Source organism: Coregonus lavaretus (assembly GCF_964263955.1).
Source record: "Coregonus lavaretus genome assembly, chromosome: 20".
In the NCBI taxonomy this organism is placed as follows: Eukaryota; Metazoa; Chordata; class Actinopteri; order Salmoniformes; family Salmonidae; genus Coregonus; species Coregonus lavaretus.
The window spans coordinates 20,001,340-20,015,418 of record NC_140007.1 but is presented as its reverse complement, the minus strand read 5'-3'; the positions used below and the strand labels follow the sequence as shown (position 1 = coordinate 20,015,418).

At 44.1% G+C, this 14,079-nt stretch overlaps 1 protein-coding gene across 1 annotated transcript; it reads right to left on the bottom strand.

Moving 5' to 3' along the window:
* Positions 1–4,112: 4,112 nt before the first annotated feature.
* Positions 4,113–13,838, bottom strand: LOC311148253 (syntaphilin-like; the record flags this gene model as incomplete). The annotated part of the gene is made up of 5 exons (XM_084185155.1): positions 4,113–5,847; positions 6,192–6,344; positions 8,090–8,200; positions 10,439–10,558; positions 13,789–13,838. The coding sequence occupies 5 exons, from the start codon at positions 13,836–13,838 to the stop codon at positions 4,113–4,115; spliced, it is 2,169 nt and encodes a 722-aa protein (XP_084041281.1).
* Between the last annotated feature and the right edge of the window lie 241 nt (positions 13,839–14,079).

Genomic DNA, 14,079 nt, shown 5'->3' with positions numbered 1-14,079 from the left:
GCTGCCAGAACACAATAGTGGAATGCCAATGAGGCCCAACAAAAACCTAAAACTCATTCCACAACAACTAGATTAAATTCCTTTTCCACAGCTATTTTAAATTACCTCCATTTAGTGAAAACATTTAAAAGAACTTGGTGGATAACTGAACAGAGACAAAAAGGAGACGACGGTCAGTTTTACTCCATGCGATTTAATATGGGGTCTTTTGGTTTTGCTTTATACAGTATGGTGGGAGTGAAAATGCATCTGTACTCATGAACAGTGATGTCTACTATACACACACTATTGCCATTAAAATGTAATTTACATTAACAATTGATCTATAGCTATTAATAATGATGGCTACTTGATACCCATACAAGGCATTTAAGAGGGGAAATGTCCTTCAGGTAAAATATAGGTCTCATAACCATCTTTGATATAGATCCCATTACATCAGACAATTAGACAAATAAAAACTAAAAATAAGATACTGCACATTCAATACAATACCTCAAAGAGAAAATGTCAAATGATTTCCCCCAAGATTGTACTGTATATCCCAGAGAAACCCACACAATCTCAAATATGATTATATGCTCACACATCCCACGTTAATGCACATGTACACTGACACAACCTGTCTCAGACCAACACTACAGTGCACCTGGTCTCCTTGGACTGAATGTATAAAACAGAATATTTCTGAGGTGCTAAGATATCTTCCAATCATATTGTAAAATAAAGATCAAGAGTGACATGGATGTAGGATACAGTAACGACCCTGTTTAAAGACTATGCTTTCCACACAACACACTCTAGACTCCCTCTTTATCAATGTCACAACATTTAAAAAATAATTTCCTAAAACATTAGCAATGACCTACAGGTATGTCCTAAAGCAAGCTCCAATGACTCCCAATGACCTACAGGTATGTCCTAACTCAAGCTCCAATGACTCCCAATGACCTAAAGGTATGTCCTAAAGCAAGCTCCAATGACCTACAGGTATGTCCTAAAGCAAGCTCCAATGACTCCCAATGACCTACAGGTATGTCCTAACTCAAGCTCCAATGACTCCCAATGACCTACAGGTATGTCCTAAAGCAAGCTCCAATGACCTACAGGTATGTCCTAAAGCAAGCTCCAATGACTCCCAATGACCTACAGGTATGTCCTAACTCAAGCTCCAATGACTCCCAATGACCTACAGGTATGTCCTAAAGCAAGCTCCAATGACCTACAGGTATGTCTTAAAGCAAGCTCCAATGACTTCCAATGACCTACTGGTATGTCCTAACTCAAGCTCCAATGACTCCAAATGACCTACAGGTATGTCCTAACTCAAGCTCCAATGACTCCCAATGACCTACAGGTATGTCCTAAAGCAAGCTCCAATGACTCCCAATGACCTACAGGTATGTCCTAAAGCAAGCTCCAATGACTCCCAATGACCTACAGGTATGTCCTAACTCAAGCTCCAATGACCTATAGGTATGTCCTAATACAAACTCCAATGACTCCCAATGTGATTTGGGTAGTTATTTTGAGCTATAAATAAACCCATCACCCTGATCATCTTTGTTGATGCTTAAAGCCATTCACATAAAACCAGTACACAGTGGGGAAAGGGAATTATCCCCAAAATAAAATGTCAAAGGACAGATACACTATGTGACATCATAGCAGTGCATGATCAAATCAAGCATCAGAGCAACGGGTGGAGAGAACTGGGCATGTTCAAGTACTATGGTGGCAAGACCAGAACATCAGAAATGTAATTATGCTTCAAAACCCAGAAAAATACAAAGACGTGGGCCAATAACAAACAATTAGCAGATGGTAACTATAACACGAGCATGACCTGTTAGCCTTTAGTAATTCACTTAACACCACAGACACAAACGTTGCTGTTAAGCTTGATTTGTTGTGCATAGAGGTACATAATGAAGGGGCATTGTTTTACTGTTAAAACACCAATTAATTGCTTGATAAATATAAAATAGTCCAGTACAGGTTTAACAAGCCACAGTAGCTGTGTTTACACAGGTAGCCAATTCTGATCTTTTGCCACTATATTGTATTTTGACCAATCAGATCAGATATTTTTTCAATTATTGGCCAAAACATCAGAATTGGGATGCCTGTGTAAATACAGCGACAAACACTCCTGGGGGGGGTCGTGGACCTACACGCCATGTATTGTTGAGGAGACTTCAGATGAGTCATCTATAAATGCATATCAATATGATTATTATCAATCACACTATACTTTCATCATTGTGTTTCTGCTAGAGACATTCTCAAACACATTCACCTTACAAGAAGGAATATGGCTTCCTGAACTACTTACACAAAGCAGGCTTTTTCAAACGGCAGGGGGGCCATTCACAGGTCATGATGATGAAACATGAAGGGGAAGAAATTACAGCAACGCAGAATATCAAGTCACATTACAAATTCCAACAGGGTTGTGGAAAGTGTTAATATCTAAAGTACATGACAACAGTGAAAGGTGTGTAAGAGAACTCCAAGCATTTCATTCATTCACCAGTCAATCTATTTTGTCAGTGCTGCTCGTGTGTTTCACTACTCATAAGTGCTGGAAGTCATCGTGAAGAGGTTAAATAAGCAAAAACATGCACAGCAGGGATTGTCAAGCAGCAGAAATGGAAAGGAATAGAGAAACATCAACAACAAACGCACATCCAGCGCACTTTCCAGAAAGCAGCAAAACATTTAGAGAAGGATATTCCCTATTGTGTACAGGAAAAGAAAGTCATGGACGGAAGGCAACTGTTTTTCAGTGTTCAAAGGAAAATGGCATCTTTGCTTTGAAACATATTCCATAATACAGTTACATCTGTTTGAAAGTATATTGAACACAAAAAAACCCTCAGAAGCAAAACTGTGGCCGCATTAGACCATGGAAACATACAATCTTGACTTCAAGTAATTGCTTAATAACCTCATAAAGTGAATAATAGTGCAAAACATTGTTAATAAATTACTACAGAAATAAGATCTATCCCGTTTCTTCTGTAAAGAACTCAATATACTTCAACAAAGGACTGTTCTTGTTGGTTGCATCACAATCTCCAGGACATCATTTAGCGCTTGTTTGGCTCATAAGTCCCTAACAAAGACTAATATTAAAACGTTACAGTACAGTCTGCTTGCTCAGCCTCAATGACTTTCCATCCATTACAGCCCCAAACAATCAGACACTCAGATTCTTCCATCTCAGTCATAACACTGCAAACACCCCAATAACAACAAATTACCATGACAATCCTCACAAAGTTCATAATCCCTTTCCTATTTTTGAAAGAAAAATAAACCTAGTTTCAATTATTATATGTCTATTTGCTTCCTTCTTGAGATGTTTCCGGTTCATGGATCTGGAATGACTAACTAACTCTTGGACGATGGACATGGACTTAATGCTACAAGAGTGATTGTTAATCTGGACACCAGTGGCAGGAAGCAGAAATGTACAGCAGCAGCTTGCCTGGTACCTTTAGGGGAGAACTGCCATGTGTCAAGACTCCAGTCATTCACTCGTAAATGAGTATACCAACTACTGAACAGCTATGGCTGTGATTGCCTCCAGACATCTAGGTGCATTGGCTACACAATGTACGTACTTGGCTACACAACACAGAGAAGAACACACATGCTGCACACTCAGACAACACACACATTGTGTGAGCACGCATGTCGTGTGAGCATACACACACTTACACACAAGTTAAAATGGAACTGGACCAATAAAGAGAGCCACAGTGACGGACAGACCTTTCAGTCTCCCTGCACACAAGAGAGAGCGGTTACAATCACCATCAGTCACACTCAGGTCATTCATTGTCCATTCAATCATTCAGTTCTACCATTCAGTGTCAGTTCGACACATCCTGGCGTCCCTTCTCAGTCCAGCAGAAGAGGTGGAAGAGGCCACCACGGGAGAGGGTTATACGGTTTGCTGGGGCTTTCCTGTCTTCAGAATCATTTATTCAAAATCATCGCTCCCCTCCTTTCTTTACCCAGTACTTCAGGTGGAGGATGAACCCAGGACCAGAGAGGGCAGTGCTGTGTGTGTGTGCAGTTCCCAGGCTGTCATGTGGCCTGTCTCAGATCTCTGTGCCCCCCATGGCTCCCCCACCCGTGCCCGCGGGGTAGTGCCTGACTCCCCCACCCCTGCGCAGGGAGGAGAGGGCCACTGTGCAGCAGCCACGCAGCAGGGAGCCGAAGTGGTAAATTGGCAGTCCATCGCGCCGTGCCCCCTGGCACAGCCATGCCACCGTGGGCACCACGGGCACTGCCACTGCCAGCAGGTCCACAAGGAAGTGGCGGCTCCAGTAGCTCTTCACTGCGGGTCCAGACCCAGAAGAGGTAGACTCCTCTGCTCCCCGAACCTCAGCCTCTTCATCATCATCATTACCCTCCACCACTGTCACCCCAGCTATCTCCTGCTGTAGCGAGCTGCTCCTGGGCTGGGAGGTGTGGGGCCGCTCCTCCACCTCCAATGACCTCGCCTCCTCAACCTCTCCCTGATTCCTCACCTCCAAAAGCTCCTCCACTTCCTCCCTCTGATTATCTAGATCTAACTCCCTGACCGCCCCCTGCTTCCCCTCCCCCTCCCCCACCAACCCCAGCACCTTTACCTCCGCCTGCTTACACAACTGTACCAATCCCACATCCTCCTCCTGCTGCTTGCCTACCATCCCCACCGCGCCCTCCCCCACTACCTCCATATGCCTCTCCAACTCTCCCACCATCTCCCCATTCTCCTTCACTGAGAGGGAGGGCATATCCACTGCACAGGAGACAGAGGCAGAGCTGGGTAAAGGAGTGCCAGGAGCGGGCTCAGCTGTTGTAGCTGTGAGGGTTGTCATGGTGACTGACGTCATGGTAACCGAGTCCAGGTCGTCGCCCTCGTCTGAGACCCAGGTGGAGGTGGGGCTGCAGGCCTGAGAGCGGAAGGTGCGCTCAGCGATGGTGTCCAGGTCAGATGCGTAGCCCAATCCCACGGGGATGGGGCAGCTCTCTGTCTGGACGGCCTGCTCCCTGAGGTGGTGCAGGTACAGGTGGTGGTGGGACAGACAGGAGTGGCTGGTGCTGCCCGCCCCACCCATGGCACAGCGCAGGGGCACCACCCTGTCCTGCCCGGTGCACAGCTTCTCGTAGGTGGAGGAGTGCGGCAGGTGGGAGTAGGTGCTGAGCAGTGAGGCTGTCTCCTCAGATAGGAAGGCTGCCTCCAGGAGCAAGTCTGCCCTGTGACTGCTGGCTGCACTGTGACTGTGATTCTCCCCACAACACACAAAGCCGCTGTCATGGTTCTCCTCCCCTGACAGGCCATTCCCGTTCTTATCCGCCAGTGCATGGTCGCTCAGCTTGGTGTAGGTGGAGCTATGGGTCAGAGAACGGGAGGGGGAGCCGTCACAGGACCCACACAGACTCTTGGAGCCACCCCCTCCAGTCCCTGATGCAGCGGGACTACTCCCGGGCCATGACCCCGCAGTCCCAGGCCTCCCAGCCCGAGACCCCCCTGCCACTCCTCTTGCTGCAGCAGCAGCCTCCTGCTCCTTGGCCACCCCGTTCTGAGCCTGCTCCATGCTGAGCAGCAGGGTCTCCAGCTTGTGGTTCTGGACGTTGATGTCCTGGAAGTATTTCTGGACACCGGTGTCGGTGGAGTCGCTGGAGCTGAGGTTGGTGCGCACCACGTCCACCACCTCCTTGAGCTGCTGGATCTCCCTGCGCGCCTCCTTCAGAGCCAGCTGGGCCTCCACGCGGTGACACTCCTCCTCAACCCAGTCCTCCTGCATCCGACACAGCTGGGTCTTCAACGCATCGATCTCAGAGTCCCTGAGACAGACAGAGAGGAAGAGGAGGGAGTGAACAAGGGAGGTTTTAAGAGAGATTTAGTAATAATGTTTGGCGATTTAGTAATTTGCCTCCAAACAATTATGTTTATATATCAACATAATTACAAATTGAAAGAGTTATGAGGGTCATTTAATGGAAATGGGGTAACAGTTGACATTCAAATCTATATTTCAAAGAGCATAATATTTCCAAAACAAAAAAATGCTCAAATGAAAAATGTACTTGTTTGAATGAGACCAGAGTAAATGGGAAAATGTAATTGAGTCGAGATCTTCCCTTTGGCTAGAGAATAATTCCAGTGTGTGTCCTTTTGTGTGTCTCACCTGTCCTGCAGCCTGTCGACCGTCTCCTTAAGGCGGCCTCGCAGGTGTCTGATACACACCTCCTTTTGCTGCAGGGGTGTGAGGTACTGCTCGGGGGGAGGGGGGCGGATGCCATGGTTATCTGTACATGAGGTGTATGCCTTCATGTGACGCCTTGGAGAGAGAGAGGAAACAGGAGAGAGATCTATTAGAATCCATTATCTTCTATAAACTTTATTATAAGATTATTAAAACCCCTTACACGCTGCTGGCCTATCTGAATAGGGCTAAATTGAAATGTTTCTTACAGAAGAAATGTGGAAAGCATATGCATACCCATGGTAGCAATTAAAAGGGAACAGTTTAGAGATCATGGGAAAATTATTAGACTAAATGTGAGGACACAACAGTTCACCTGACACGACTGAATCCAAACATTACACTGTTGATTTTATGTGCATTTTACATTTACTGTACTTTTCACCACATTTGTTGATAATGAAATCTGAAAATACTTTGGATACATTCAATAACATGATAAGAATATTTTTGTGAAAATTTGGGATAGGTGCAACATCAGACAAAAAAATGACAAGGGTTTGAGTGAGATGACTAACTGGTGTTTCCAAGTGGCCACACACCTCTCCAAAGTGTGCACAGTTCTTAAGTAATTTCAATGCACTTTTATGACTCAAAGAAGAGTCTTCAACTAAAAGGTGTTATTTTTTTACTCTCCTAGCTGTGCTATTGAGGAACTAGAGCAAGCAGACTTGTATTAGTTTTGTTTGGAACACAGCCCTGCGTCCCAGACTTTACACAATTACTGTTGTTGTTTACACAATCCAACATTTTTCCATTATAAATCACAATCTGGGTCAGGTGGGCATAATTTGAAATCTTATTCTATTGCCAACATGATTTTCTCAATTATAAAATACAATCTTACAGTGTTAGGTTTTCACAAGGCAATTCAGAGAAGCAGATCGTAATTTTGGTGTGCATAGAAAGGAGTCATGAGTGTATTCAGATGCTTGGTCCACGGCAGATTTTCTTCACAATACAACAAACATAGGCTCATTCTGTTCAGGACAACCCAGGGTATAACGCCATGTCATCTTGTAACTGTACATCAAACATAGTTATCATAAAAGTTGACACTGTATATGACATGAGTTTTATGATATGTAAATGTGAAGTGCACATTTGGACTCACGGGTGTTTGGCTTGCTTGTATGACATCAAGCGTTATTTATTATAATCTTCAACATCTCATCTTTCAAAATACAGAGAGTCCTCATAATGTACACCTTTTCTCTCACTCAGACAAAAAATGTGCTAAAGATGCCCAATTAGCGGGAGGGATGGGGCAACATCTTGTCACGCACGGTCCTCAAGTTCAGAATAACTGTCAGTCAAAACCCATACAGAACTGTGAGCCTGAGCTCTGATGTCATGTATAGCGTGTTACTGTACAGCCACTGCGCTCCAATTTAGGTGCTGATCAGTGTCCAAATCTGCCATTTTCAACCCATAAAATGGGTAAAAGTGAAAAGGGCTACGGCTCATACATTCTTATAACAAATTATAAGGCCTTTTAATAACATGTCCTTATAATACAAAATTTAACACTTTGTAGGCTACTTTGCAGTAGGCACTCATTCTCCCATGTAGGAGAATGATACTGACATGGGGCATAGCTGGCTTGGCATAGGGTTCTATTCAAGCTGTATCGCTGAAGAAATGTAAAGGTAAGTTCCTATTAAGCGGAAATTTGCAGCGTTTACCTTGAATGCAGTCTCCGCTAATGCGGGAAAATTGCCTTTAAATTTAAATCACGCTGGAACGCTGAATTTCCTCAATACAGATTGAATAGAGCCCTTAGTCTTATAGATTGATGGGGTAGCCAATTTTTGTCTTACCCCTTGGTGGGGCTGCAATCACTGCCCTTGCAGGAGCCAGAGTTAGTGCTGCTGCTGCTGAGAGAGGCATTGCCATAGGGATCTCTGTTGCTGACTGGGGCAGCTGTCCGTCTGCACCAGTGTGAGAGGGACATAGTTACTACATCATGCAATATAGGCAGACAGAGTAATATTAACTGACATTATCAAACACCAGGACAAATCCTGCCTCAATAAAACTCTTAACCAACATTAATCATGCCCAAAACTCACCCACAACATGCCCACAAAAAAAACACAGACTCAAAACTTGCCAAGACATACACATACATTAAAAGGCTATCATGAAGGCGGACATTCAGTATGCTCTGTAACACAGATGATATTACACGATGGCTCAAAGATGTCATGCGTTTGAGTAGATGAAAGCTGCCAAGAAAACCAAAAGCCAAAACAAAGTAGAACTTCAATAATGTCAGCAACGCCTATCAATAAATGAGAACGGCAAAAGCAAAAGTGAAAGGTTACTACCAGCCAACAACAGATCAGCTTGCATGTGATGGTTTAGAATGTACCTGGATTCAATCTACATGCCATGGACTTTAATGCTCTAACACCCCACATCTAGTGATGCTCAATAACAGAACAATTTATCAAAAGTTCCAATTAAGACTTTAAAATGCATATTGAATGACAAAGCATCTTGGCATTAAGACTAAATACACTGCATTCGGAAAGTAATCAGACCCCTTGAATTTTTCCACATTGTTACGTTACAGCCTTATTCTAACATTTATTAAATTGTTTTTTTCCCCCTCATCCATCTACACAGAATACCCCATAATGACAAAGCAATTTTTTTTTTAAAATATCACATTTACACAAGTATTCAGACCCTTTACTCAGTACTTTGTTGAAGCACTTTTGGCAGCGATTACAGCCTCGAGTCTTCTTGGGTATGATGCTACAAGCTTGGCACACCTGTATTTGGGGATGTTTCTCCACTTCTTCTCTGCAGATCCTCTCAAGCTCTTGTCAGGTTAGATGGGGAGTGTTGCTGCACTGCTATTTTCAGGTCTCCCCAGAGATGTTCGATCGGGTTCAAGTCCAGGCTCTGGCTGGGCCACTCAAGGACATTGAGACTTGTCCCGAAGCCACTCCTGCTTTGTCTTGTCTGTGTGCTTAGGGTCGTTGTCCTGTTGGACGGTGAACCTTCGCCCCAGTCTGAGGTCCTGAGCGCTGTGGAGCAGGTTTTTATCAAGGATCTCTTTGTACATTGCTCCGTTCATCTTTCCATCGATCCTAACTAGTCTCCCAGTCCCTGCTGCTGAAAAACATCCCCACAGCATGATGCTGCCACTACCATGCTTTACCGTAGGGATGGTGCCAGGTTTCCTCCAGATTGAACTCTTTGGCCTGAATGCCAAGCGTCACATCTTGGTTTCATCAGACCAGAGAATCTTGTTTGTCATGGTCTGAGGGTGCTTTATGTGCCTTTTGGCAAACGTCAAGCGGGCTGTCATGTGCCTTTTACTGAGGAGTTGCTTCCGTCTGGCCACTCTACCATAAAGGCCTGATTGGTGGAGTGCTGCAGAGATGGATGTCCTTCTGGAAGGTTCTCTCATCTCCACAGAGCTCAGTCCAGAGTGACCATTGATTCTTGGTCACCAACCAAACCAAGGCCCTCCTCCCCCGATTGCTCAGTTTGGCCGGGCGGCCAGCTCTAGGAAGAGTCTTGGTGGTTCCAAACTTCTTCAATTTAGGAATGATGGAGGCCACTGTGTTCTTAGGGACCTTCAATGCTGCAGAAATGTTTTGGTACCCTTCCCCAAATCTGTGCCTCGACACAATACTGTCTCGGAGCTCTACGGACAATTCCTTCGACCTCATGGCTTGGTTTTTGCTCTGACATGCACTGTCAACTGTGGGACCTTATATAGAAAGGTGTGTGCCTTTCCAAATCATGTCCAATTAATTGAATTCACCACAGGTGGACTCCAATTAAGTTGTAGAAACATCTTAAGGATGATCAATGGTAACAGGATGCACCTGAGCTCAATTTCGAGTCTCGTAGTAAAGGGTCTGAATACTTATGTAAATAAGGTATTTCTGTTTATATTTTTAATACATTTGCAAAAACTTCTAAAAACCTGTTTTTGCTTTGTCATTATGGGGTATTGTGTGTAGATTGATGAGGGAAAAAACAATTTAATCCATTTTGGAATAAGGCTGTAACCTAACAAAATGTGGAAAAAGGGAAGGGGTCTGAATACTTTCCGAATGCACTGTACATGCCTGGGGAACGAAGTCAGAGAGAGATAACAAAAAAAAGAGACGGAGTGAGAGGGATAAAGGGAGAGTTGTGCTAACCGACAGTGCCGCTCCGGAGACTTGGTAGTGAGATATCCTCGATCCGTTGGGCGCATTGAAACCATAAAGCCTGTCTCCATTGGAATGTAGTCTAGCTCTATGAACCTGCAATAGTCAAACCTAACCAAAGACAACAGGCTATTACAGTGAGGAGATAGTGATAGTGGTGTCTGTGAGACGGAGATGCAGGCTAAAACCAAGTGACAAACATCAATAGTACTTAGGGCTTATACCCTGTGTTGGCCAAATACATCGACCATGGTCATCATGGGATAAGTAAAGTGAGTACCTATCTAGTTTGATAGTGAGAACCTTTAAAGTAAAATAAAGACCGTAGCCTGGATTGTTTAGAGCAGAAACACTGGCTAATAATGAATGAGAAATTATTTTGGAATGAAAGATTAAAGCATTACATCTCCTTTAAAACTGGCTCATTATAATTTCATTATTGGCTCTGGGAGATTCCTCTACACTGATGTGAGATCATAGGCAGAGAACAACTACTAACGAGACATGAACTTGCCCTATTGAGGTCTGTTATGACTTCATCTAAACATTAGTCTCCTAAACGAAGAAATGATTAAACAATGATTAAGATGCCGACATGTGTACCAGACACATTTCTGCCTTCTTACTCTGTTCGTACATGTCCACCTCAGGACGAAAGGTGAGCAGTGGCATCAGAGCCCACACCAAAAATATGCACAATTACAGCCTGCAATATCTGGGGAAATTCCTACCTCACATAACCCTTAACAAAAACAACATCAGAGCAAGAAACCAAAAAAGTCATCAGAATTAACAACAGGGAAGAGAAGAAAACAAAATAAATAAAAATCTCCCCAAAACATAGGAAGTAGAATGAAGTTAGTTCTGTTGAAATCATATTCATGTAGTTTCTACATTCTATTAGTGAAGGAATGGGGAAGGGGCACTGTGATGGGCAACTCCTGTCCTGTACTAGTCTGTTACTGTTGACAAATTGGTAAATTTACTAATGACAGGCAATTAAACAAAGCAATCAAATACTGGACAGGAGTTTTGCCCAATCACTGGCTTCCAGACTGGGTGGAAGGAGATAAGCAGTGCCAAACAGATAGAACCAGCTGTTGAGAGCAGTTTTATTTTAGGAAGGGTTATGTCAGGTTATGACAAAGGCCAACAGCATACAAACAGAAAAGGGTCAAGCTGAGAAATGCAGCGGAAGCAAGCTTGGAAAGAAAGGTCTAGAAAATGTAAAATATGTGGGCTAAATAGGGTTTGGCACAATTTGAGTCCATCATTACATATCTTCTCCTTTGAGATGGACCCTGGTGTGTAAGTGCCTGGTGTGGGGCAAGCTGGGATATGATGTGTATGCAGGCTGTGCTGACGCTGTGTGAGGAATACTCCTATACAGAGTGGTTGCAAGAAGTGATATGAGAATATGGTGGGACAGAGACATTGCTCTAATAACTACCACACAATAACTACGGTCCTGTTTGAAGATGGTTTGAGAGATTGTCCAGCATGACTGACCAGCCAACACTATTACTTTAACAGCTGTACTCTTCAGTAAATGTACTGTTAATCAATCAATCACCTATTAAACAGTCAATCACCTTATCAAGCTATCGGCTATAATGTACTGTAAATCAATCAATCGATCACCTGTTAATCAGTCAATCACCTCATCAAGCTATTGGCTATAATATCGTCAATATCGTCTGAGGGTTATCAGTGGATCTCTGTCTATGCCTGTCTATCCAGCTATGACTACGGCACATGAGCATCTCCTCCTCTTCATCTACTATTCATTCTAGTGGTGCACCAACTATGGCTACAGAGCATGCTCTCTGGGACAGTATAACTGAAGTGTGTCTCACACAGGGGGCACGGGTACGGGCACAGGCACGGGCGAGGAGGAGGACGACAGCATTTGCTGCAAGCGCCGTTTGGGCTGCAGAGCCTTCAGAGGGTTGAATCTAGGGAGAGAGACAACAGAAAGGACCAGAGCTGGGTTCCATCTTTGCTCCAGTTTTCCAAGCGCAGTAGAGTTCATGCTACTCTTGCGCTGTAGCTAGGACATTGGACATTAGTAATTAATCAATGTAAAGACAATAACTTTAAATAGACAGAGTGCAAGTTCACAATATAGTTGCAGTATGTAAAATAAACTAACTGACCACGAGATCCCATCATTCACTCTATTTATATCAACTCTCACCATAATCCCAACACACCACTGCATTCATTTTAGCTGACAAAGCAGTTACATGGTCAAATCAATGATTGTTGAAAAAAAAAAAAAGAGAGAAAAGCAAAGCTCTGAAGTGCTGACGCAATTGTGACTGGAGAGAGAGAGAGAGAGAGAGCGCGCATTGGCCTGTAACCGCTTATGGAGCTCAGCAGCTGATGGGACTGAAGCAAAGCTGAGCCTCAGCTCTCCCAGGAGATTATGAGCCCCTGTAGCAGTATAGGCAAACAAGTTCACACACAACATTCAATACTCAAGGAGACATCACATCATTATACATGGTCTCTGGGAGGGACATACCCACATTCTTCACCACTGACCATTTCTTGTGGGTGATGATAAGATGACAAAATGGATGGGGTAGGTTGAACAAAATAGAGAGATGGAAGAGAGAGAGAGATGGAAGAGAGAGAGAGAGAGAGAGAGAGAGATGGAAGAGAGAGAGATGGAAGAGAGAGAGAGAGAGAGAGAGAGAGAGAGAGAGAGAGAGAGAGAGAGAGAGAGAGAGAGAGAGAGAGAGAGAGAGAGAGAGAGAGAGAGAGAGAGACTAAGATGTTGACTGAAAAAGTTAAAGAGAGAAGGATTTAGAGGAAAATAGGACTGTTCAAGTGCCTGGAGGGAGATTAGTAAAACGGAGTACGAGGGATTTTAAAAGGATGAGTCAAAAACAAGTTAGGGAGTACTGATATAGGAGATGGGGTTAAGAGGAGAACATAAGAGTGTGAAGGTAATCTAAAAAGGTGAAAGGAGAACGACAGACCCACTGGTTGAATCAACATTGTTTCCACGTCATTTCAGTTATGTTTTTTACTATCATATACACCACATAGGTGCAGTAAAATTGGTTGTTTTACAGGATCAGCCATAGTAGTACGGCGCCCCTGGAGCAAATGAGGGTTAAGTGCCTTGCTTAAGGACACGTCGGCAGATTTTTCACCTTGACGGTTTGGGTATTCCAACAAGCAACCTTTCGGTTATTGGCCCAACACTCTTAACTGCTAGGCTACCTGCTGCCCACGTTGAACCAACGTGGAATAGACGTTGAATTGAGGTCTGTGCCCAGTAGGAACAGAATAGGAGTTTCAGATGGGTAGGTGTGTATGCAGTGTTGTACCTGCGTGAGCCTGACGCAGACCTCCGGGTGGAAGGGGCAGGGGCAGACATGGAGCCAGACAGCCTCTCTCGCCCTCTCTTTTCGTATTTCTCCGTGACTCTCTCTCTCTGCAGCTTCAGCTCTGCAGTGACAGCCAGCATGAGAGAGGAAAACAGACAAATGAACACAGTGAGTTCTAAACAAACACACAAACAGGCACTGACTCTGTGGCACTGTGGACCAGGCATGACATGACACACTGTTTTGAACAAACAAAACAAGCAATTATATTCAAGTATGAATAAGTCAGTG